The 25,977-nt window shown below is 35.8% G+C and overlaps 1 protein-coding gene across 1 annotated transcript in view; it reads right to left on the bottom strand.

Moving 5' to 3' along the window:
• Nucleotides 1-25,977, bottom strand: part of Hdx (highly divergent homeobox) — a 150,332-nt gene that overhangs the window by 99,063 nt on the left and 25,292 nt on the right. Inside the window, exons 2-3 of the mRNA XM_008822589.2 lie at nucleotides 24,659-24,805; nucleotides 12,876-13,985 (exon numbers count right to left, since the gene is read on the bottom strand). Of these exons, the coding sequence (XP_008820811.1) occupies nucleotides 12,876-13,985; nucleotides 24,659-24,805 (1,257 nt within the window). The remainder of the gene's footprint in view (nucleotides 1-12,875; nucleotides 13,986-24,658; nucleotides 24,806-25,977) is intronic.

The following is a 25,977-nucleotide window of genomic DNA, read 5'->3' as shown; positions in this document are numbered from 1 at the left end:
GATCATCCTACCAAGGAACTAAAAAGAAAATTTTCACCAGCAGCACATCTGACAGAGGTTTAACATCCAGAATATATAAAGAACTCAAAAAACAAAGAAGCAAGAAACCAAAAAGATGGTCTAAAGAGCTAAACAGAGAGTTCTCAAAGGAGAAATAAAGATGGCTAAGAAACATCTCAAAAAGTGTTCAACATCATTAGTAAGTAGGGAAATGCAAATTAAAACCACCCTAATGTACCACCTTACCCCAATCAAACTGGCTAGGATCAAGAGAAAAATGACACCAAATGCTGGGGAGGATATGGAGAAAGGGGAACACTCATTCACTGCTGGTGGAATTGCAAACTTGTGCAACCTCTATGGAAGACAGTGTGGGAAACTTTTAAAAAACTAAAAATGAACCTACCATATGACCTGGTTATACCACTCCTTGGCATATAACCAAAGGATTCATCCTATTGTAGAGAAACTTGTACAACCATGTTTGTTGCTGCTCTCTTTATAATAGCTAAGAGATGGAAGCAACTTAAGTGCCCCTCAACTGACGAATGGTTAATAAAAATGTGGTATATTTACACAACGGAGTTCTATTCAACAGCAAAGAAAGATGAAATAATGAAATTTGGAGGTAAATGGATGGATCTAGAAACTGTTATACTAAGTGAAGTGACACAGACTTAGAAAAACAAATGATGTATGTTCTCTCTCATATGTGGATCCTACCACTAAATTCTTTTAAATTCCAAGTCCTTTAAATAAGACAATGCTATATAGCAGTCCCTTCTGCCTGAAATAACTACCATCATCACAACTTCAGCTGAGCCTGATTGCAAAAGACCATCACAATTGGGCTTGTTGATGGTTGTGCTCATTCATTAAGAGGGCCAAGCAGGGTCATTGGATCCTCACCGGATTATCCAGCGACACTTCCAGCCAACTGTATGTAATTTGGCCCTAATCACGCATGGCCTCCTGGATTTGGAAAGGGCTAAAGTATACAATCTGGGTAAGACCAGGAGGAGAAAGCATGACCCATGCTGGGTAAAGGCTTTCCAGTGTGGATGCCCTCAGGTCATACATACACCTCAGCAACCCCTCAGTTATCTCAGTAAGTAAGCTCAATAAATTCATTAGTTCCCCAGTAAAACTTTAATCAAACATTGACTTGACACTAGAACCTTAAAGTAGAATAAGCATTTCTTAGCATCTCCAGGAAAAGAAGTCTCGAAGCAGATGGAAAATTTATTTGTTAATGCTATTATGTCTCATACTTATTAAAAAAATAAAATAAAATGAGAATGCAAAAAATTTTAAAAGGATACAGGAATGGAGATATTTTCCAAAATAGAAAAAATGAGAAGGCCTAAGCAGGTGATGAAGGTCTGTTTAAGTTTGTTATGACATATAAAGGATGAGACAAAAATAATATACATATAATCTTAAAATTTCCATGGTCATAGTTTAGTCAACTGATTTAAGGAACAAAATGTATATCCAGTTAAGTTTTATCTGAGAATATTTGTTTTTTTTACGCAAGCCTTATCTAGATAGCACATGATAATTAAAAGTACCAGATTGGAGAAACTAACCTTACTGGATGTTTAACAATCATAGTTTGAGACCTATACTACTGTTGTCAGAGGGACTTAAAGGACGGTTTTTGCCCCTTTCCCTCCAAGGTCAACTAATTTCCAGGGGACTATGGAACATCTCTCAAAATGTCCTGTAATCGTGGTGAGTCACCTGTCCTCTTGTTCATGGAGGACACAGGGACCCCACGGGACGGAACTTGAACCAGTCTCCAGTCTACAAAGAGGAGGGTCAACTCAGAAGAAACATCTCATTCATGCTTCCAAGTGAAGCCAGACATGGTCGAGCAGGACCTTTGACTTACCTTCACATAGATGGAACTGGTAAAAGAAAGGAGCCAGGAGCTCCTCCCTAGCCCATGTGACCCCTGAGGAGCAGATCCTCAAATGACCTTAAGTGTAAAATCAAATTGATTTATTTGGGCCAATTGTATGGTCTTAAACACCCAAAAGGAAAGTATAACCAAATAATAAAGTCATCACTATATTTCTTTGAGAGTTCAAGGGATTACATGTCCTAGACATTAGGCTTAAGTCTACATAAAAAGTTATTTAGACAAGTATTTCTCATTGATAATTTTGTTCCCAACCAGAAAGTGCTGCTCAGATGTAAGACTTCAAATCTCAGTCTCTAATACTGTAGTTCCCACCTCTAGCTAAGTGAGACAACCAGATATTGTTCTAAAATGATAGATAATTTTGTTTTCTCCCCCTATCTGGAAGCCTTTGAGAGGGAACTGACACTGATTCTATCTATTCCAACAGCTATCAAAATACCTGAAAGCAAATCCTGAATCCATCATTCTAGAGTACATTCTTGGAAGACAAAAGAAAAATGAGGAGGAACCCAATAGAGGGATGCTTTTGGAAGCCCTTGTCAAGAAATTCCAGTGGACTCTCATATGAACATTTAAAAATTGCCGTTATGACTTTTTTCTGGTTCCCTGTCTAGAACTTAGAGTGCTAATTACTCTTGCCTTTACTTTCCTTCACATCTCCTATTCACAATTCAAGAGCTTTCTTTTCCCCTTAGAGATAAGAGTTATGCAATTTGTGAGTCTTTTAGATAGACCCACTGAAGGGGTACTCCAATTGCCTCACCCTGTGTCCCTGTTCAGCATGGAAGAAGCCAAAGCAATCTGCATTCCGATTCCATATTGGCAGTTTGGGTAACACTCTTCAGAGGATGGGATGATAAGAATAGAAGGTAAGAATTGGCTAGGCAGTTAGAGTAAAAAGACCCCAAAGAAAAGTAGCCAGTTTCTTGGCTAAAAGTCAAGTCCTTGGGCCTCTTAGCAATATACTCTGTTCCAAAGGCCAACAATGTCAAAAGTATTCGGGAGCTTGTATCTAATCCCTAAAAGACTTTAGGGTTATCTCTTCAGAGGGGAAAATGTTAGAGTAGCTAAAAGCCCCATAAAAATAAATAAATAAACCAAAGAAGAAAAAAATTCACAATATATACAAAGGAACAGAAACTCATGTTCATCCAAAGAGACAAAAATAAATATAACAAAATGTCCCTAAAGAAACACATGCATTGGTCTTATTCAACCAAAACTTTAAGAAAATGTTTGTAGCTTGTTTTGTTTTATCTTTCATGTAGACCCCTCACAATAATCATCAAGTGACTCATTTTAGAGTCAAGAACATCCATAGGCTTAAATTGAAGAGATGGAAAAAGAGAGAGAAGAGAGAGCCAGGGTAGTTATACTTAATATTATGCAAACTAGACTTTCAGTAAAAATCTGTCATAAGTGATAAATAAACTCATTATATAGCGGCTGGGTCATCAACAATAGATCAATTCATAAAGAAGATATAAAAAAAATAAATATATATATATGTATATACATATATATATATTTTCTCTTTCAGCATTGCAACATTTAATAACTAAATTAAAATATTAATAGGGCTTACTAGAAAAGTAAATAGCAATTCAGTAATAGTAGGCTACATCAATAATCCAATTCTTACAGATAAAAAATCAGTAAGAAATGTGTAGATTTGAAAAACACAGTAGACCTAACACATTTCATTCAACAGTAGCAGAATGCTTTCCTCTTTTCAAAAAAAAAAAAAACACAGGATATAACATAAGATGAGCTACAAGTACATCTTAATGTGTAAGACTGAAGCCATGTCAACTATGCACTGCAAATAGAGTGGTATGAAGCTAGAAATCAATAGTGAGGAAATTGGGAAGCAGATATTTAGGCGGAATTTAAAGGAACATGTTCCCGTACAGCAATGGATCAAGGAAGAAATAGAATAAAGAAATTCTACTTCTACAATTCGAGTATGTTCCCTAAAATTTCAAGTGTAGGGAACTTTATCCTCAAACTGACCTTAATGGTATTTGAATGTGGGGTTTCTGGGAGGTAATTATTTTAGATTTGCACTTGAAGTAGGGCCTTTATTTGTGGCTTTATAAGAGGGAAAATTGTAGCCTTTGTTCTTCCTCATCATGTGATACCCTCTATAAAGTTATGTTGTAGTAAGAAGGCTCCTTCTAGATGTTGATAAGTTTTATATGCAGCCTCCTAAACTGTAAACAAATAAGGTTTCCTTCATCTCCCCCTCCCCCAAAATTACCTGGTCAAAATTATTTTCTTATGGCAACAGAAAATGAATTATGACAAGTTCTAAGAGGGAAGCTAATGTTACGTAATGTTTACATTAAGGACTAGAGAGATAGCTCAGCAGTTAAGAGCACTGGTTGCCAAGATTCAGTTCCCAGCACCTACATGATGGCTAACAACAGTCTATATCCCCAATTCCAGAGGATCTGACACCCTCTTCTGTCCTCCATAGGCATTAAATGTATGTGGTGTACTTACATAGAGGCAAAGCACTCATACAGATAAAATAAAAATAAATAAATAAAAACTTGAAATGAAATGTCTATATTAGGAGAAAGATCACAAACATGTCCTAACTTTACAAACACTTCAAGAGTCTGTAAAAACAAACTAATCCTAAAGTTAGTAGAAAGAAGGCAATAACAAAGAGAGGTGAAAAAATGATGAAGACTACAAAAACAAGAGAACAAAATAAAATGAAGCTCTTTTTTGAAATAGAATTGATAAACTTTGTCAATTAAATAAGAAAAACGAAGGACCAAGACGAGTTAAGAATGGAAGTGGTGACATTACAACTGACAGCATAAAATATAAAATAACATAACACACCAGTATAAAAGTAAAAATATATGACAAGAATCTGTATGGTCTGAAAGAATTAAATAAATTTCTAGACACATTCAAACTACTAAAACAGAAATTTTAAGAAATGGAAAATCTGGACATCAAAATTGAGTACAGACACTGAAGCAGTAATAAAACATCTTCCAAGTAAAATGCAATAAGCTAAAAGTCCAATATAAGAAATACAAATTAAGCTATTCCTTGTCTATTTAAAAAACAAACAAAAAGCAATCAGAATACTCATCACCATAAATGAGTTATAAGTGCATTATTATTACATAAAATAAGAAATAAAAGGAAGTTAAGAAAGCAGTTCAACTTATAGTAGCATCAAAAGTATAATATACTTGGTAATAAAAACAAAAGAGGTGCAAGGCTTGCCTACTGAGTTAAGGATCCAGTAATATCACACTGATGGATCAGAAGACATAATACTAGTATAAAATACAACATATGGTACAATAGTAATGAACTTGAGAAACATGCTAATAGAGAAGGGCCTGTTATAAAAGGTTACATATTGTTTGATTGTATTATAGTTAACATACAGAATAGGCTAATATATAGAGACATAAAGTTGGTGATTGCCTAGTGCTGGGATGGAGAATGTGGTGTGTTAGTGGATACCTGGTTCTTACTTAAATGAAATTCTTTTAATTTAAAATTGTATTTATTTATTCACTTTTGTATGTGGGTATACGTTGCAACTATATCATGATGCAACTATGAGGGCCATAGGTCAACTTGAACATGTTTGTTCTCTCATTCTATCATGTGGATTCTGGGGTCCCCAAATCACGTTATTAGGCTTGGTGTTCGGCACCTGCTGAGCCATCTTGCTGGCCCAAGTGGTCTTGTCTTAAGGCTTTAAATAAAATGTTCTAAAATTAGATTGTGATGTTCCTGTAACAACTCTGTGAATCTATTTATAAGTACTGAACTGTGTACTTTCAATGAGTCAATTGTATATGTGAATTGTATCTCAATAGAATTGTTTGAAAATGATTCCTGTTGACATCATGCCGTCATCAGATTACTACTACTTTTTAAAAACTTGATTATTTTTCTGTGTATTATTTTGACCAACTTCTTCAATCTTATCAGTCCTAATTTTCCTCAAGTTAAAATATCATTTGTGTTGACATAGGATGCCATGATAGTTAATGTTTCTACAATGATTAACGTTCCATATTTATTTTAAATGGAATAAAAATCAGGGCTGGAGAGATGGCTCACCAGTTAAGAACACTGGTTGTTCTTGCAGAAGACCCAGGTTCAAATCCCAGCACCCACATGGCAACTAACAACTGTCCATAACTCCAGTCCCAGGGAACCCAACAACCTCTTCTGACCCCCGCAGGCATTGCACAACATGGGTGCACTTACCTACATGCAGACATAACACTCATACACATAAAATAAAAATAATAAATAAAATTTTAAAAATAAAAATAAAATGGAATAAAAATCCACAAGTACTGAAGAAAATTGGGGAAAACTACCAAAGCAGGTTTACAAATGGGTACAGATCACACTAATAAAGCAATATTTTGAAGATGTCCAAACCGCTATACTTTTATTAACTTCTGAAATCTTATAAGATGAGAGTACAATGAATAATCTATCTGAAACAGCAATGCCAATAAATTTTGTATTTACCAAATCTGCCTTTCAAAATAACTAAATATCTCTGCATGAATGTTAATACCTTTATAAACATCTTTTATCAATTCTTTGTGATTCCACACAATATATTTTGATCATAGTCCTGCCTTCCCCAAGCTCCATGCCCACCTCCCTACCCACCCTACCTCACATTCTTTTGTTTCCCCTATGAAGTCCAATATGTGTTGCCCAAATACTTGTATTTGGAAATTGCCCAGGATGATAGTCATACAACCAGGGACCACAATCTTCAAGAAAATTCATTCTTCTTTTCCCAGCAGCTATCAAATACCAATAGTTCCTTGATCAGTAGTGAGATTCATGCCCACCTTTCCCTCCATGCAGAGATTTTGTATTGGGAGCCTGAGGTTCAACTGAGTCTCAGATACCTCTCAAAACTGCTGGCAGGCCCGAGTTGGCAGCTTTCCATTCTGCCCGCAGCCTTGGCCTGGAAACCCTGGCAGGCAGCCAGGGCCCATGGCTTTGGCTTGCAGCCGGGACCCAAAACCTTGGCCCAAAACCTTGGCTTGAAGTCGGGGCCAGATAGCCTTGCTAGACAGCCTTGGCCCACGGCCTTGCTCTCCTTTCCAGCATATGGTTCTATTCTTCTATAGTCAGAGATTCCTCCCTTAATGTGCGTCAGAGCCCTTATGCTCTGACTGATGTAATGGTTTGCAGTCTGTGTTCCTTTGTTTTCATTCTCTATAAAAATTCTTGCTTGAGCTTCAATAAATGAGACTTGATCAGACTCCTGTCTTGTCTCCATTTCTCTTGTCGTTTGCCTCATCCACGGCCCAGCCCCCCAATCCAGGTACCTCATGGAAGTTCTGCGGGCCGGAACCGAGTCACATTGTGGGGTAGCCTCCCGCAATTTTGTGTGGCCTGAGCTAAAGCAGGTCTTGGACATGCTGTCACAATTGTTATGAGTTCATATGTACAACTGCTTCACTGTCTGGAAAATTTCCTTATTGATCACCTCTGGCTCTTGCAATCTTTCTTGTTCTACAAAGATCCTGAGCCTTGCGGGGAGGGATGTGATAAATATGTTAACAGATTTTAAGCACTTATAATAAATAGGTAGTCTGAAACATAAATATGAAAAGTGAATGGTACTTGGGAGGCTAAAATAAATAGGGTTGTGGTATATTGGTATAGTTAATTTTTGTCAATTTCCTAACACCACTTAAATTTTTGATATAGTATTCCCCAAATGCTCTGAAAGAGAGCTGATTTCTCCCCCCTTCCTCTTTTTTTTTCCTCTTCGCCCTCCTCCCCTTTTTCCTCCTCTTCCTTCCCCTCCTCTTCCTTCCCCTCCTCTTCCTTCTCCTCTTCCTTTGCTTCTTTGTTTTTCTTCCTTCTCCTCTTCTTTTCTCAAGTCAGTCTTACTATGCAGCCTAGACTGACCTTGATCCCACTATGCAGGCCTTGAACTTATATCAATCATTCTGCTTCAGCCTTCTAAGTGCTGAAATTACAAGTGTGCACTACCATGTCCAGATCAACTTCTTAATATTCTCTAAAGTGTCCTCAATTTATACTAATTCTTCTAGATAGCTTGCAACTACACTATCCCCCAGAAATAAGGCCTTATCTTACAGATAACTGGTGAATCAGAGAGCAAAGGGAGCTATCTCAGTCACATATTCCCAAGATCAAAAAATTAAGAGAATTGCTTATTTACTTATAATTTCATAGGCAGAGAAGCTGTCTACATGTCCCATAGGTTCTATTCAGTTCTAATCCAAGAGTTAGTAATACAGCTTCATCAGAACCCGGGAGCCAAACCTCTCTGGACCTTACTTTATCAGGTTGCCTGGCTTTCCCAAATATTATCTAACTAAAAGGAAGTTGGAACAAAGTGATGTCCCAATGTATCCCTGAAACATCTACACCATTTTCTCTTTTATAAAGTTTGCTTGCAGAGATCTGATATAATAAGAGTAGGACCACAAGCTTTTAATATTTCTGGTGTGGATAACAGCTAACATCCAGTCTCCTCTCAGTCAATACTAAATAGTTTTTTCTTCAACTACATAGTGATAATGGTAGGTTCCAAAGAATTTCACTATCAGCTGATCTCAATATGGTGGTGCACCCCTTTAATCCCAGCACTGGGGAGGCAGAGGCAGGCAGATCTCTGTGAGTTTCAGGCTAGCCTGGTCTCCACAGAAAATACAGGCCAGCTGTGCAAGGAGACCTTGTCTCAAAAAGACCAGAAAAAAGTATATAGCTGAGTTTGCTAACTTAAAAAAATTTTTTTGTTTATTATTTTTATGCTTATGTTTTTACTGCCTTCATGTAGGTAAGTGCACCTATGTCATGCAATGCCCACAGAGGACAGAAGAGGCTGTCTGATCCCCTGGAACTGGAGTTACAGTTGTTAGCTGCCATGTGGGTGCTTGGATTCGAACCTGGGTCTTCTGCAAGAAAAGCCGGTTTTCTTAACCACTAAGCCATCTCTCCAGCCTGGAGTTCATTAACTTTACAATTATGAGTTCAAGTGTATGAAAAGATTATTTGTTTGTTTATTTGGGTTTATTTTTAGATAGGGTCTAATTTTGCATCCCAGGATGGCCTGTGACATTTGGAAGGCCTTCAACAAATGGCATTATCATTATCACTATTAAAAACACTACCATTAATTTTCCCAGTTCGATGTTGGGTTACTGTCTGCCTGAGTTTGCATGGGACTTCTTTATGCTGATGGCAGAGCATATATATTGGCTCCAGTGGTGGGGGGTATAGGAGGGTGTCAAGGAGATTGGGGTATAAAGATGATTAAGATTGTTTGAGATGTTTTGCATGAAATACACAAAAAATCAATAAAAACAAAACAACAAAGCAAACAAACAAACAAACCACTACTTGAGTTAGTTACCCACCAGAGATTGATGGTAAGATTCTATTGCTGAAGACACTACATGTATGAGTCACAGAACAAATAAACTAGTACTAACCTCAAACTTTCATCTCTACTGGCCAGTTTTCATGGTGCTATGCATGCTACTGGAAAAGAAAACTAATCATCATCCATATCCAACTGTGAAACCTGCAAGCTACAATAATGACTGGCCTGGCAAGATATGCCCACAGGAAAAATAGTGGCACACATGATATTGGGAGTGACCAACCAATTTCTGATTGGATTTAAGGTCTGCTTTACAAGCTGGAGCAACACTCTGGCACTGTTATCAGGCTTAGGAACCTGTGGCTGGACAGTTCATAAACCATAGAGGAGAGCACATTACTACTGCTTGGCTAGACAGGCATAGTATTAAAACCTCTAAGGAGTTATTGTTCTACGCATAGATTAATGCATCTCTCAACTCTCACCAGAGAAGTTTCCTTATGCAACAGATGGTGATTTGACACAGAAACCCACAACTGGTCAAAGAGCAGAGAATAAGAGACTGCAGTATTCAACCCTAAATGGGACACCTACATTATACCATCTCCTCACAAAGCTTGAGTATCATTGTGGAAGAAGAGACAGAAAGATTGTAAGAGCCAAAGGGGTGGATGACAATAAGGAAAACACTACTATATTTTCCAGACAGTTATTCATGTGAACTCACAGCAGTTGTGAGAGCATGCACAGATCCCATGTAAGCTCACACCAGAAAAAAAACCCAGCATGGATGGGGGAGGTGGGAATGGTGCCCCAACCCTAGCCTGGGCCCTATTGACAACTGATAACTGCTGGGAAAGTGAAAGACAGTTTTCTTTAAGGATGTGATGCTGGGTAGGTTGACCAGGTTCCACACTGAAGAGCATTTGGGGACACAAATTAGACTCAAAAGGCCTTAAAATAGTAGATGACATGGATGCACTTACACACAGGCAGGCATAACACTCATAGATACAAAACTAAAATAAATTTTAAAAAATTTTAAATAGATGACATGAAGTCAGAAAGGGGGTAATAGGTAATAGGGTAGTGGGGGAGATGGGGGGATCTAAATAGGATCAAAGTACATTGCATAAAATTCTCAAAGAATCAAAAACATATTTTAAAAACCAACATCACTTCCAGGAATGGTGGCATATTCCTGTAACAAATTACATATGATTAATTCAATATGATTTAGAACTCAGGAGGCAGAGGCAGGAGGATAACAAATCTGAGGTCAGCCTTAGCTACATAGACAGCTCCAGTCCAGCCAGGGGTACATATCAAGTCTCTGTGAAAGAAAAATCAATAAAAAGGAGAACACTAAAACAGTAAAAAATGAAGACAGGAAAATTGTGGAGGGTATTAATGGTACAATTCAATTTTACTTAAATATGCTTTTTGGTAAAGAACAAAAACAGAAAAATGAATTAACATTCAAAAAAAAAGTAACTACTGGTCATAACGACTGACTACCTCTTCTGTTAGGGCCGGCTGCCAGAGGGGTACTTCTTTTACTGCTGCATAACTGCTTTTCAAATTTTCTTCTTTTTCCCTCTCTCCATTCTTTCTTTTCCTTCCTTCCTTCCTTCCTTCCTTCCTTCCTTCCTTCCTTCCTTCCTTCCTTCCCTGCTTTTGGGTTTTGTTGTTGTTGTTGTTGCTGTTTTTTTTATTTGTTTGAGACAGTGCCTCACTGTGTAGCTCTGGCTGGCTTGGTACTTGCTATGTAGATTAAGCTGATGCCAGGAGCTTGTGGTGATTACAGGCATATACCATTACAATCAGCTATTGCTTTCCACTTTGACGTATAAAGCTGGAAGTCACAGAGCATTAGGAGAAGATGGTGTTTTAAATTGTAGGAATGACTTTAATTAATGGACATAATCTGGACTAATGACTTTTAATTAACCCCAGCAAAACCATGCTCTTGGGTCTGATGACTGGGGCATCTCCCTGGCAACCTCAATTTGGTATTCCACCCCCCAAAATAATGAATGAATGTGAGTATGTTTGGGAATTAACATATCAAAGCGCTGAAATCCGTGTATCCACCCATTGGACACTGTGGAGTTTAGGAATGGGTGACCTTTGATGAATGAGATACTAGGGATGAAAAGGCTGGCCGGTCTCTTGGGATAAAGGTGGACCTGAACTTAAACTTGTACTTCCCCTATAAAGCTGAAGAAACCATAATTTTCAATAATTACGTGTGTGTGTGTGTGTGTGTGTGTGTGTATGTGTGTGTGTTTTGACCTGGATACACAGTGGGAGAAACAGCATTCCAGAGTCAGCTCCAACTCCAACAGCACAGGGTGAGGAGACAGTCAGATCCATCTGCACGGGTTCAGGGACAAGAGAGATCCGTTGTACAGTTCTGGGAGACAGTTATAATAGATAGCTAGGGGAACTAGTGTCTTCCAAGTTCAGGGTCACTCTTAAAAACATTTTAAGAGTCAGGCTTTTATTTTGTTCAGGGTACTTGTAATGTTGGTGTAATTACTGACGCCCACATTAAATTGCTTGAGAACATTTTGAAAAGATCTTTCCTAAAGGAATAAAGAAGTCTATCTAGTAGCAAGGGGAAAAATGGCAAACATTCATGCTCTCTTACTCAGATTTCTAAATCATATCTTTTAGAGAGAAGATATCAAAAGATATTCTGAGTTAGGCCTACAGTGCACAGTTAAAGAGATTATTTGAACCACACCTAAACAACTGAATATATGAAACAGTAAAGAAATAGTATCAGTTTGTTCCCAGGTCTAAAGTTTTTTAAACTGTTCCTCTGAATGTCTTTTCCATATAAACATTTTATAAGATTTGTGATTAATGTTCAGATTAATCAAGCATTTACTTTTAGAAAAAAATCAGGTGGCTGAGTTACTACAGGTACTAAGCTCTTAGCCATTGACATCTAGTGTGATGATTGACTTGCTTACCTATGTGTCCAAGGAAGGAAGTGGGTACTTAGACTGTTTAATCTTACTTAGGACGCAGGAAATGTTATGCTTCCTATGAAGCTGCCATTTCTTGAACAAAACAATTTTAAATGTGAGGTATAAGTTGCCATGGCGTTAAGTGACTATATTCTACTTAAAAAAAAAAATCTCTTCGGGCTGGAGAGATGGCTCAAAGGGTAAGAGTACTGACTGCTCTTGCAGAGGACCCGGGTTCGATTCCCAGCACCCACATGGTGGCTACAAACCGTCCTTAACTCCAGTTCCAGGGGAATCCGAAGATGTCTTCTGAGCTCCGAGGCATTGCACGACACGGGTGCACTCACATACATGCAGGCAATGCACTCATACACATAAAATAAGAATAATAAAAAAAATTTTTAAATCTCATTATTTTTAAACACAGCATTCTTCAAGGAGTTGACCTCAGTCTACCCTTTTCAACCAGTTTCAAATTGTTTCAAAATATGAGTTGTGACCAAGGCCCTAATCTAACTGGATACAAACATAGTTTTTCAATCAAACATGCTTTTAAAAATTTTTATAAAATAACTTTACACCTTACCTGGTAATTGTTTTGGTTTTGTGATAACCTCAATTGGTTTGATGACGCAAAATGTGGAGAAAAATTATTTCGTGATGGATTTGTATTACTGTACATAGTAGTAGATGCTGTGTGTAATGAGGTCCGTGGTATCAAATGGTAGTCTCTGTTCTGATACAGTACATTGTCTGACAAATCTCTAATATTCACCATTTGTGAATTCTGTAGATTTCTTCCTGTCCCGAGCAAAACTGTACTTTGGTTCTCAGCTCGAAGGGAATTGCCACTTTCATAAAATTTTGAGTAGCTTGTTATCTGTGCGCCCATCGATGCCAGCTCTTCCTCTCTGGCATATTCATCTTCAGCATCTCCAGTCTCCATTGCAATGGAAAAACAAGTTCCTTCTGCTGAGCTAGGCTTGTGTGCAGTATTTACTCCCAGAATTCTTTGAGGGTAATCACTGACTGCCAGTGAAAACACTTCCCGGATTTCCAAGTTTTGTGTTCTACAGTAAGGGTCTCTAATGGTTGGCTTTTGCCCACATAAGTTATGTGATGCCAGACCTGTATGTTCAGGTTTATATGATCTTTGAATTCTAACTGGCTCAATTTTGCAAGGTCGGTGGCACACAGATGGCTTTTGAGGTACTGTCACTTCAGAAGCTTGTACCGAAGAGCTTCCGTAGCTTTTCTTTGTGTGATTGTACACTGAGTTTCCAGCATTAAGTACGCTTGTCTGTCTTGACAAAATAATTGTCTTTTCCCCTAGGAGCACAGAAGCATTTTTACAGTGTGCTACTTGTCTTTGAACAGGAATGTGCAATTGAAATTCAGTGTCATTTTTACTGGCTGCTTTCTGGATAGGAATTTTATTTGCTTCTGTAATTTGTGTATTTGTATGTTTTGTTGTTCCTTGCTTACTAGATGAGCTTGCTGGACTGTATATACCAGTTACAATGACATCATTATTGGCAGAAGTCCAAGAAGGCTGTTGAGTTGAAGGCCGAGCAATATTAACCACATTTCTGACTGTAATGTCTGGAGCTGCCAATGAAGTCCCAGAAATGGGTCCTGTTGCTCCTGATTCAGAGTTCTTACTACTCATTTTTCTTCGCTTATTGCCAACCCACGTCTGAAAGGATAAAAAATGATGTTATGAAAAAATTAAAACAAACTTAGAAAAATCTATTTCTAAGTAATACATTATATTCTTTCATAGAAATAAACCCTACAAAAGGGAAAAGGAAAAAATACAAGAGAAAGTAACTAACATACAAAAGCAAAGAAGATTAAGTCCTCAATAAGAGTATAGGAACTTTCAGAATAAAGTATTATTGAGCCTCTCTGCCACAACATCCATCCAATTAATATGTATCAAGAAATCTAGAAATGTTTAATGTTTAAGAATTCTAAAATCATTCATATCTTTGGAGCCATTTCTAGAAATACATTTCTAAGAGTATATCCTAAAATGTAATTACACTTTGATGCATTATGTGTCTCTGTATTTCCCACTGCCCACTGCAGAAAAAGGAGCTTCTTTAACCAAAGGTGATGGGAGCACTGACGTATGGGTATAAACATAGTTATTTAGTCAGAAATTTAATAGGAACATCATGTTTATTTAGCAAATAGTAGCAGTAGATTTCCCACTAGGGCCTACAACCTTTTCAGCAATGAAATTTTTGCACGAGTTTACAGTAGTTGATACCTTCTTGTGGAATTGTACTTGTGTTTGATGAGAGAGTGGTTGGTCACCCCCTATATAAACTTGAGCTCACCCACTCACCCAGGTTATATATAGGCAGACAATCATAGCTAGGGAGCAGGGTTCACAAGACATTACCCATCCTTAATGCTATATTGGCAGTTAATGGTCACTAGTGAAGGGAATTTCGTTAGGGGCATACTTACTTAGCCTGTGCTCCTGTAAATAATCCCTCAACTAAGACTTGGTAAGTAACCCAAATAAAACTTACTGAGTCATCAAAAAAAATTATATATATGAGAGAGAGAGAGAGAGAGAGAATGAAAGTAGAAAAGTAATTATGTGTGAAGAGAAAGGGGACCAGCAAGTGGGAGGGGAACAAGAGAGAGTAATGGGGGAGTGATATGATCAAAATACTTTATATACATATATGAAAATATCATAATGCAGCCCATTATTATGTATAAAGAATACATGCTAATCAGTAGAATAAACATAATCACAGATGTAGACAAAGTTTATAGTGAATGATATTCTATATTTATTTATAATAGCACAAAAATGAAAGTGCACTAAAAAGGTAGGCTCTTCAATTAGAAAATGCTCAATGCATTAATAATTGATTGTGCATCTGCAATCTTCAGGCTTAATAACTTCTGTTGTACACATATATATCATAAAATCATTAATTTCATACTAGTATTCCTATTATTTTTAGAAATAGTCTATTATAAACTACTGCACTATACTTCATTTCCAATGCATCTTTATGTTGGCAGTTCATTGGAATGCAGTACTGGAAGGGACACTGCTTCAGTCAATATTTTTTCTTGATTTTTTTGTCTTTTAAATATATATGGGGGTGGGTTGTGCACATGAATCCAGTGTTGGAGTTACAGGCTGCTGTGAGCTGTCCAACATAGGTGCTGGGAATTGAACCCAGGTCCTCTGGAAGAGCAGTAGTGATCTTAAACACTGAGCCATTTCTCCAGCCCTTTGAAGATAAAATTTTCTAAGGGCTCTCCAACAAAGAAAATGCTGTTGTCCTAAAACGCCCAGTTTGCATCTTTTATAGTCTTTACTAATCTGAAAATTAATAAAAGGTAAGTGATTGCTGTTTCAATTGGATTTCTATAATTACTATGTCATTTTGATAGATTTTATCCTGCCTTATCCTTACCTATTTTTATATTGGGGTGTTTGTCTTTTTTAACTGACTCATAAGAACAATTTTCTACTAAAGATTGTAACATTTTTACGTAATGCAAACTTTTGGTTTGTCATTAATTTATGGTAGTCATTTTCTTCTTTATATTTTTTTCTACCCACCAAATTTTATACAATGAATATGTATTACTTTTATAAACAGAAAAAAGTTATTAATAAAGGTAATACAAAAGGTTGGCACTTAGGATTTAATTATAAAATACATTCTTTTATACAAGTAATTTATAATAATTATCTTAGGATAATTACCCTGAATCATGGTTTCTCTGAAAACACACAATAAGAAATATTGCATTTTATAATGTGATTACCAAACTTTATATTCTAAAATGTGTATCATATGATAAAATACTAAAACACACTAATCTAGTAAGAATTAAACAAAATAAATGAGTAAATGAAAATATTAAATGAACTACTTTTGTGCAAAGTAGTGTAAGATTTATTTTTGCCAATTTTCTATAATGTGCTCTTGAAAACCACATAAATTGTCCAATTTTCAGTGTTTATGCAATGTATAGACTCAACATTAATATTGCCATAATGCTGTAAATAAAGATAACATATGCTGAGTTCTGCATTACATATTCTCTATATATTTTAGCTCTTTTTGTAGGTGCTACTTTTCCAATCATACAACGAAAAACAGAGGACCAAAAATGATAGCCTTGGGGAAAGATATCTTCGCAGCAATTGACAAAGATTCAAAGTCAATTCTTCATGATCTCAAAATATATTATTCTTCCATTACCCAATGGCTAGTGATTAGAATATCCAGAACTAGCTATCTGTTCCCATTTTGCCATTTTACTTTTTAAATTATTTTTCAATAAATTATTCTAGAATCTGTGATGCTCACATTTACTTCACATGACAGTGGGAATTTTAAACTCACTCTAACTTACTTGAAACAAAAGGAACAGGATTTACAAGCCGAAAGATGTGCAAGTATAAGTATCACAACTAAAAGAAACTTCTTTAGACAAATGTAAGTCCCCAAAGGTGAATTTTATAAATATTCAAAATGTTTGTATAGTATGGTGTTTCAAGTTTAAAAATACATGAGAAGAAAGATGTATTCTTATATTACAAAAATATATAAGCACTAAATTTAAAAATATTCATGAACAACACAGTGAATTGCTAAAATTTGATTCCAAGAATTTGAATCCAAGAATTGCTAAAATTTGAATCCAAGAACTCTAATATGTAGACTATATCTCAAAAAAACCCCAGAATATGTTCTTTTCACACATTACCTACCTTAACTCAGGAAGTTCCTAGCTCACTAGTGCATTGTAAATTTACAGCTTACTTATACAGTTTTATTATTTACACATATAACTGTATATTACATTAGTAGTTTATATAGTTTGATGTATGATTTTGTTATGCAGACATCCAAAGTAAGCAAAATGCAGTAAAATATCATGTTCAGAGGAAAGTCAGCTAGCTGATAACCTGGAAACCTTATTTGTCTAAAACATGGCAAACACAAATGTCACAAGATTGGTGCACCTCATTAATATGATGACTCCTAACCTTATATCTTTTTCCTCTGTTTTTACAAATAATTTGAACAAGCACTGTATCATATTTTACCACAAATTATAAATAAATAAATATAGAAGTGGCAATGGTGGTGGCGGAGGTTCTTGATGACAGGCACCCTGATGACACTTAAAATGGAATTGTGCAATAAACATTGCTGAAAAAAGAAGAAAAAAAGAATGCAGGCAGGGTCTGAGCAACATTCAAAGAGAAAGAACTGTGGTTTTCTCTCTCGCTCTCTCCTCTCTCTCTCTCTCTCTCTCTCGTTTGGAAAAGGAGGGAGAAACAGTCAAGTTAGATTCCCTACTCCTTAGACTCCATTTTCAGTTCTCTCTCTCTCTCCTTTTTTTAAGAATATAAATTTTTTATTGAATTTTTATGCATTTTTTTTTTTAGGAAGTGACACTAGATAGGCTGACCAGGCTCCAGAGGATGAACTAACAACAAGGGACATGTAGGAACATAAACTTGACCGGATAGGCCTTAAAGTATATGAGAGACTATATTTTAACTGCTCCAGGAAATCGTATATTCAGGTAGATTTGATTGGGAAGATAAGGAAATTGCAGACTCAGAAGAAGATGATGAGGACGGATAAGATGATGAAGAGGAAGTTGGTCTACGTGAAGGATATCATATACGAGGAAACAAAGGAGGATGAGGATGAAGCAGGCTTGGAATTGAAAGAGGGAGAAGAAGAAGTGGGACTCTCATGTTAAATAAAAGAAAAAAATTCAGGATGAAGATGGTGGCAATTATGTTAAACAAGAGGAAGAAGACAGTCTTTGGGAAGGAAGAGAAGAGGGAAAAAGAAGCTGAAGATGACAGGGAGGAAAAAGATGATTAAATCATTCTAAAATCCAACTTCCTAATGTTCCTGGGTGTCCAATACAGTGATCATACCTTATTTCTTCACTTATGATAATTATCCCCACAGACAATACTGCAACTGATGATAGGAAATGGATGATTTTACTGTTTTTGCTTTACCATTACAATTAACATTTATTAGTCAGTTAATGATCATAATGTACATAAAATTTTTTCATTAGTTCCCATTGTGAAGTTCTCAAAATTTTTCTAAAAATGAATTTAGACTTAATTTTTCTAATTCACTCTCACTTTAGCCATAATTAAAACATGATCACTTTTACAGAGGTGCAGTTTGATGCATTTCATTCAAAATATTTTAGTTTTTAATTAATTGAAATTATAGTCAGATGCAATGTAAAATGATGATGGTTTCCTGAACGAAAAATGGATTTATTTATAGGTAGTTCAGAAATCTTTAGCTTGAAGCCAATTTGAAGAGGAGCTAAGCATATTTGAGGACTTCTGTCACAAGTTAGAAAACCCTCTAGGGGACCCTCTTTCCCCTCATTTCAGTACAGGCCAAAACTACGGACATAATGGTGTTTTACTTTAATTAAGAGACAAAATGACCTACAGTAACAGTATGCGAAGATGCTTTGTAGACAATGATAGACTGGCACCATCCTTTGCAATATTCTGGAAAAAAATTCGTTTTGTACCCTTTGTATGTTCACAATGTAGCATTATCAGAAACCCTCAAAGAAAACTAAATTTAGTTTAATTAAAAAAAAAGAAAAAAGAAAAAAACCTCTATTCATCAGTATAGTTCCAGAATTGATGACTGATAGTTTTATGCACAGGCAGGGGTTTGTGTGTGTGTGTGTGTGTGGGGGGGGTATGTATGTCTTAATGCAGGATCTTGCTAAATATACCTGGCTCCCTGGAATTCACTGTGTCAAGTAGGCTGATTTTGAGCTTGCAGTGATTGTACTTTGGCCTACTGAGTGCTGGAATTTCTGGTGTGGAAGACAGAATGGTTTCTTTTTTTTTTACTCCCTCTCTTCCTTCCTTCGTTCCTTCCTTCGTTCCTTCCTTCCTTCCTTCCTTCCTTCCTCCCTCCCTCCCTCCCTCCCTCCCTTCCTTCCTTCCTTCCTCCCTCCCTCCCCTCCTTCTTTCCTTCTGTCATCTTTTTCCAGTACTGTGGATTGAACCTGGGACCTCATAGTTGCCAAGTAAGCACTCTATTACTAAGCTAAACCCCAAGTAAATAATTTATTATTGAAAGAAAAATTGATTATGTCAGTCCAGAGACATTCAGGTGAGATCTTTTTTCAGGGTGCAGATCATGGCTTGACAGCAGTTATTTCCTTTTCAATGTACATTCTTTCTCCTCTCAGCAATTTGTGTGTGCGTATGTTCACGTGCATGTGTGTGGGTGCCCATGCATGTTCTTGTGAATGTCAGAAGGCAACCTTCTATGTCGTTCCTCAGGTACTGTCCACCTTTCTTGAGACACTGTCTCTCACTGTTCTGGGGCTTGCTGAGTAGGCTAGGTTGAATGGCCTGCAAGTCCCAGAGATCTTTCTGCCTCCACCTCCTGAGCAATAAGCTCACAAAAGCATGTGGGCTCTGGAGATGCAGCTCAGGTCCTTCTTCTATCCCTATGACTCCAGTAGATTTTTCTTGTTGTTGTTGTTGTTGTCTTTGGATTTTTTTTTTTTTAGTATTACATCCCTTCTTGTTTTATTATCTTCCTCTCTTTTCAAAATAAAGTGGGCACTTGTGGATACTCAGAAAACTTTTGGTCTTATACACCAACCATCTTTTTTGATTTATCTGAATTTTAAGCAAAGTGGAAGAGATACGAATATTGTTAATCATACTGTTTTATGCAACAAGCGTTGGCTACAGTAAAATTTTCTTGGCTGGCAATGTGAAACTGTATTAGTAGGCTACAGAAACAGCACAATTATTAGCCCTTCTCAGAGGCTATGCAATAGAACATTGATAATTAATAAGATGTTCAACCCAAATTTTTAAATTGGTTTCCCAAATGATCTGGATACCAACACGATGAAGCATTTATTTCATTTGTAAGTAGAATCTTTAAGTACTATTCTTGCAGTTTTAAAACATTATCGGATACAAGATTTAAGTGGAACTCAGTAGGCATTGGAAGAATAGTTACGTCTGGGGCTAAAGAGATAGCTCAGTGCTTAAGAGCATTGGCTGTCCTTGCAGAAGACCTGGGTTGAATTTCTAGTACCCACATGGTGGCTAACAATCATCCTTAGCTACAGTTCCAGGGGAGTCCAACACCCTCTTCTGACCTCTGTTTCCATTGTAAGACACAGGTGCACTTACACACATGCAGGCAATACACTCATACACATGAAATAATAAATATTTAAAAAAAATAGTTGAAACCAAGTCAATGTTAAAGTTGAGATTTATTTTCAGATTAATGATTATTAAAGGAGAAAACATTCAGGATAAGTATATGTGCCCATATGGCGACTAAATAAAAAACAATGAGCAGATAAGTACATCTCACTCATCTCACTTGTAACGCAGTCTCCATTTTGAAAACAGTTTCTTTTTTAATCTTGGCCATTTGATTTTTTTTCTTCTTGTTTTACAGATTTTTAAATTTTCTTTAGATAGATTTTCAAGACTAGCAATGAACTCAGTATGAGGCCAAAGAAGACCTTGAAATTCAGTTTCTTCCACCTGTACTCCCTGCATGCTATGAAGACAGGTATGCACCACCCCATCTGGTTTATATGGTGCTGAAGATTTAATCCCAGATTTTTTTCAGGTTATGTAAGAACTCTGCCAACTGGGCTATAACTTTAGGCAAGTTTTTTTTAAAGCATCATCAGGAAATAAAGTTATGCATTTGAGACATATTTAAATTACTTAGCATAGTACTGCTATTGCTTTTTGAGTTTAAAATGAGTGACAGTTTTCTTTTGAGACAGGGTATCCTGTAGTCAGGCTATCTCTGAATCTGCTACATAGTAGAAGAGCATAATCCTAAACTCTTAATCATCCTGTCTCCACTGCTCAAGACCTGGCATCACAGGTGTGCATGCCCATGTCTAGCATGAATTGATGTCTTAAAACTAAAAGTATGAAGTTATCTGTAGAGAGAGTGAAGACATTTCACAACTGACTGAAATCAGACACAAGATAAATTCAGTGTGTGGATTAGAATCACCAAAAGAATAATCATTTTTTTTTCTTAATGTTAACAATAGAATTCTTACTTTATTCACTAAATATTCTTGTTGTACACTATAATACAATATAAAATACGTTTTTGTGATAAGGTCTCTTGCAAGCCAGGATAGCTGCCAGTTTGCTATGCAGCAAATGATGGTTTTGAACACGTGGTTCTCTTCTGCCTCTCTCTCCCAAGTGCTAGGGTCACAGGTGTGCCCCTACACACACACACACACCTAGTTTTAAAAAGCGCTTATTTTTCTGTGAAATATTTATATTAACATTTATTTAACATCCATCTAACTATGCAATCAAACCCAGAGTTCTTTGGTTTGAAAACACTTAGAGGATCCAGATAACTTTAAAGTCTTGTTTAGCGTTGTGGTACTATTTTCATATAAATGATTAAGAGTGGGTTTTTATATCTTGTATAACTTTGCAGGAGACTGTTTTAAAGCTCATTCTATGGAGGTATATATTTCCTTAAATCTTTGAAGTTAATACTTTTATACAATAGTTTTGGCTTATTTGAGACAGGGTCTCACTTTGTAGACCAAGCTGGTCTTAAACTTGAAGGGATCATTCTGCCTTTGCCTCACCAGTAATGGGATCACAAGTAAGCACCATCACAACTGGCTCAACTCTACATTGAATAACTTACTACAGTGTTAAAACAACCAAAAAACAAAAATAGACATTTCTGATTCAAAAATGTGGGAATATCATAAAACAATATTATGAATTCTATTATTATATATAATTAATATATGCTAAGAAAATATTTCTTAAAAACCACTAAACAGCAGTCTAAGTTTTCTTAACAGAGGAGAAAAATGATCCCACCTACTTTATCGAGTTGTGTGCGCTATTATTTCATTGCACAGTATAACAATTGGTTTCCATAATGAAAACCCATGTCAAGAAGTTAACATTTTAATTATTTTCCATGTTCTCTATTGAAGAAATGTGCAAAACTATATACGTAAGAAATATTACCACCTGAACTGTTGAAGATAAATAAAATTCATTGCTTGAAAGTTTTCACAATTAAACTTTACCCAAAGTTGCTCAATTATAAGATCAAAGTTTACCAATGCTTATCAAATACAAACATTTCCCCATGTAAATGCCTCCATAGTCCAAAAGGACAAGAAAAGCAGGTCAGACAAAAATGGTGTGATGAGAATCGGGGTTGATGATGTAGCAAATGGACACCACATAAGAAAAAGATAAATGAAAGGTAAGGTACCTGAGTCACCAATATTTGGCGACCAAAGAGTTCTTTCTTAAAAAGAATCTCGGGGAGCTACAGGGAGACCCTGTCTCAAAAAGACCAAAGAAAAAGACTCTCTTCTATCTTTTTTTTTTTCTGTTCAACAGCTTTTAATATGCTCAAAATTCTACAACAGTCACCACAATTTAACTTCAGAACATTTTAAAATTAATTTTAGGTTGATATACAAAACAATGGGTTTCATCATGACATCTTCATACTTATGTATTCTAAATTTCTTTTTCCTTCTTCTACATCTCATTCTTTGTTTTCCTGTTCCTTTATCCTATTATTTTTTCTTCAATGTTTTAACCTTTTAAGTTCTCTTTACATTAGGATCAAATATTTAGTATAATGAAACGTAAGTTCTTTTGAGACAAAACACAACAATAATATATTTAAAATAATAAAGATATCTTTCAAGTGGAACACATAAACCTAGCAAGATGGGATGGAGGTAGATTTACAACTCTACAAACAGCTCTCCTGAACTCTCCTCTGAGTGGAAGCAATATAAATAGTGTTGGGATTTAAGTTAGAAACAGTGAATTTGTGTACAATTGATGTTTTCCTGGAATGAAGAAAATGAATTTGCTTTACACAATTTCTTGTATCTTGTATCTCTAATATTATACTCAGAATCCTACCTTCTAGGAATTTATATGTGCCATTCTCATTTGTTTTAAATTTTCACACCATGTTCAGAATAAGTATAAATATCTGTATTTCTAACATCTCAATATTCAAACACAAGTATGTTATAAGAGGAAGATTGAAATAACAAATTCAAAATACGATATATGATTCTGGTACAGCTGCCTGGGAAGGCTATTCACTATCAGGTAGTGGTAAAACAAGAGGGAAAAAAAATTGTAGTGGGAAAAAAGTTTAAGTGTATAAACTGCAACGTCATCAACTTGAAATATTTTGTTACTTTTACTAATGCAACTAAACATTTTATTTAGTATTCAATAAAGTTAATTTTAAATAGTGCATATGGACCTACCAATAGGAGGTGTTACTTACACAAATGAGTACAAGAATTGATCTCAGCAAGTAAGAAACAGATATCCTGAATAATTTTCCTTAGAATTTTTGGCATGGTTTCCTATTTGAGGGGAATATATTCATTAATCTTTAAGAAACACTTTGGAAAGAATTCTGTTTATCAAAATATTTTTATTTTGGGGATTTTCAAGGGTACCACTGAACAGAAAAGTAAATGTAAACAGGTAGAACCTTTCTCGTTTCCAAATTAGCGTAATGAATGCCATGAATGGGAAAGTTGATGATCTTTGACTTGCTCAATTTTCATGCTCAAAGGATTTGTAGAATGTTTAAATAAACATGAAAGAACCAATACATCCAATAAAATCTGTCACTAGTTCTGTTGGATTTACCTCTTGCCTCCTCTCTATTACCTTCTCAGAGCCTTTCAGGAATGTGCAGCAGCTCTGATTTTTCACAGCTGAAAAAGAATGGTTGCAATAATGTTCCCCCTTGGGATTCCCTCTCTCTTACTTGCTAGACATTAAAATGCATACATTTTACTTAGAAAAGATATTCATAAAATGGATAAAATATTTCTAAAAGGAGAAAAATATTAAAATCCTACATGTCTGAGGAAAAATTATAAATGCAACAAGCTACGTGCATATAACTGCTTCTGAAAATTTTTGTTCCACTATCATTATGGAGGCTGCATCTAGATTAAATGAGGTTTTCAACAAAGCATAACAACTAATTTTACAAGTATCTACTAGTTCAAAGAACGTGGTTATTTAAAAGAAATGTGCATACTGCAACAGTTTCAGTGCTTTCAAAGTATTTATAGAGAAATAATACACTAAATGGTTATCTCTATTTATTAGAAATCATATTTCTACACCAGGGAAATGAAGCTGTTTATGAAGTTAGGACTTCATACCCTGGATAGTTTCTCTTATATTAAGCAGATATCACTTGCAATAAAGAGCTATAAATTTAAGTGTAAGACCTCAATACTTACCCTGACTACACTGAAGTCCAGCTTAGTCTCTTGTGCACACTGTAATATGAGCTGAAAGCAATTTTTACTTTGATTTGTCATTCCATTTTCATAATAACGCTGTAAAATCCTTTGTTGTTCTACAGTAAATACAGAACGCAGATTCATCTAAAAATAAAAGAAGATACTCTGAAAATTGGAATTAAAATTTTCTACCTGTAGTATTTGTACACTTTTGTTTCTTTGATACAATTTCAGTGTTATCAAGCTGCACAATTTATTTAAATGCATTAATCTTGAGTAATGGGCAATAATTTGTGTGCTAAAGGGAGACAGCTCCTGACTGTAAAATATATATAATACAAACACTTACTGAATTTGTTCAGACAAGCACCAGCTTCAAAGACAAAAACGTAGCAAACGAAAAGGAAAAGAAAAAAGAGGCAAGCTCTTATCTGGTTAGTGTCAATACATGAGGAAAAAGGGTTTCCACTCAAATAAATATTTATGGCAAGTAAAGCCAGAGATGGTGTTTGCCATACGCAGTCAATTATCAACAGGAACACTCGCTGTTCTTTGTCAAGAAAAGCATCTGGCATATGTCTTAACAGTCAGAAGCAGTGCTCTGAAACAAAGGGCGCTTTTATTTGTTCTCATTCTGGGATGAAAGAGTTCTTATTATGTATTTAAACAAAAAATCTCTTCTTTTATTTTTTGCTATTTGTTCTGTTTTTGTTTTTGTTTTTGTTTTTGTTTTGGAGATGGGTTCTCACATAGCCCAGGATGGCCTCTAACTCCTTCTCCTCTTGAATCTACCTCCCAAATGCTGGAATTACAAGTGCTCAGAAAGACCCAGTTCAGCGAAATGTTTTTTTAAATATTAGAAACAAATAGAAAGGGTTAGTAACCATGAAAATGTCTTTGCTTTATGCAATATTAACAAAAATATTTTCAATAATTACTGTAACTAAATGAAAGTTCAAAGTCAGTACAACTTACTGAAACCATATAGGAACTATGCCTTTCAACACTACATCCACATCATCAAAATTATGCAAGTAACAAAAGTTTATTTTTCATGCCAGTTAAATAAGGTGTTTAATATCAAGGGCAAAGAACACTGTGTATCTCACAAATAGTGACATGTCTAACTCCATTTTTAAAAAGATGAATTATAGTAATGTATTTTTATGAAGAACAGTTGTAATTTGATTAAGGAAATTTCAGGTTTTTGTTAAAAATCTGTCACATAGACAGTCTTTCCCAAAGAAAGTGCTTCTTTGAGATTAGGATAATAGCCATAAGTAAGTCAAACTAACAAATTTTTCTAGTATTCCATT

The sequence above is a fragment of the Nannospalax galili genome, unplaced genomic scaffold (assembly GCF_000622305.1).
Source record: "Nannospalax galili isolate Female #2095 unplaced genomic scaffold, S.galili_v1.0 scaffold10, whole genome shotgun sequence".
Taxonomy (NCBI): domain Eukaryota; kingdom Metazoa; phylum Chordata; class Mammalia; order Rodentia; family Spalacidae; genus Nannospalax; species Nannospalax galili.
The sequence above is the reverse complement of the archived record's forward strand: the minus strand, read 5'-3'. Positions and strand labels throughout refer to the sequence as shown.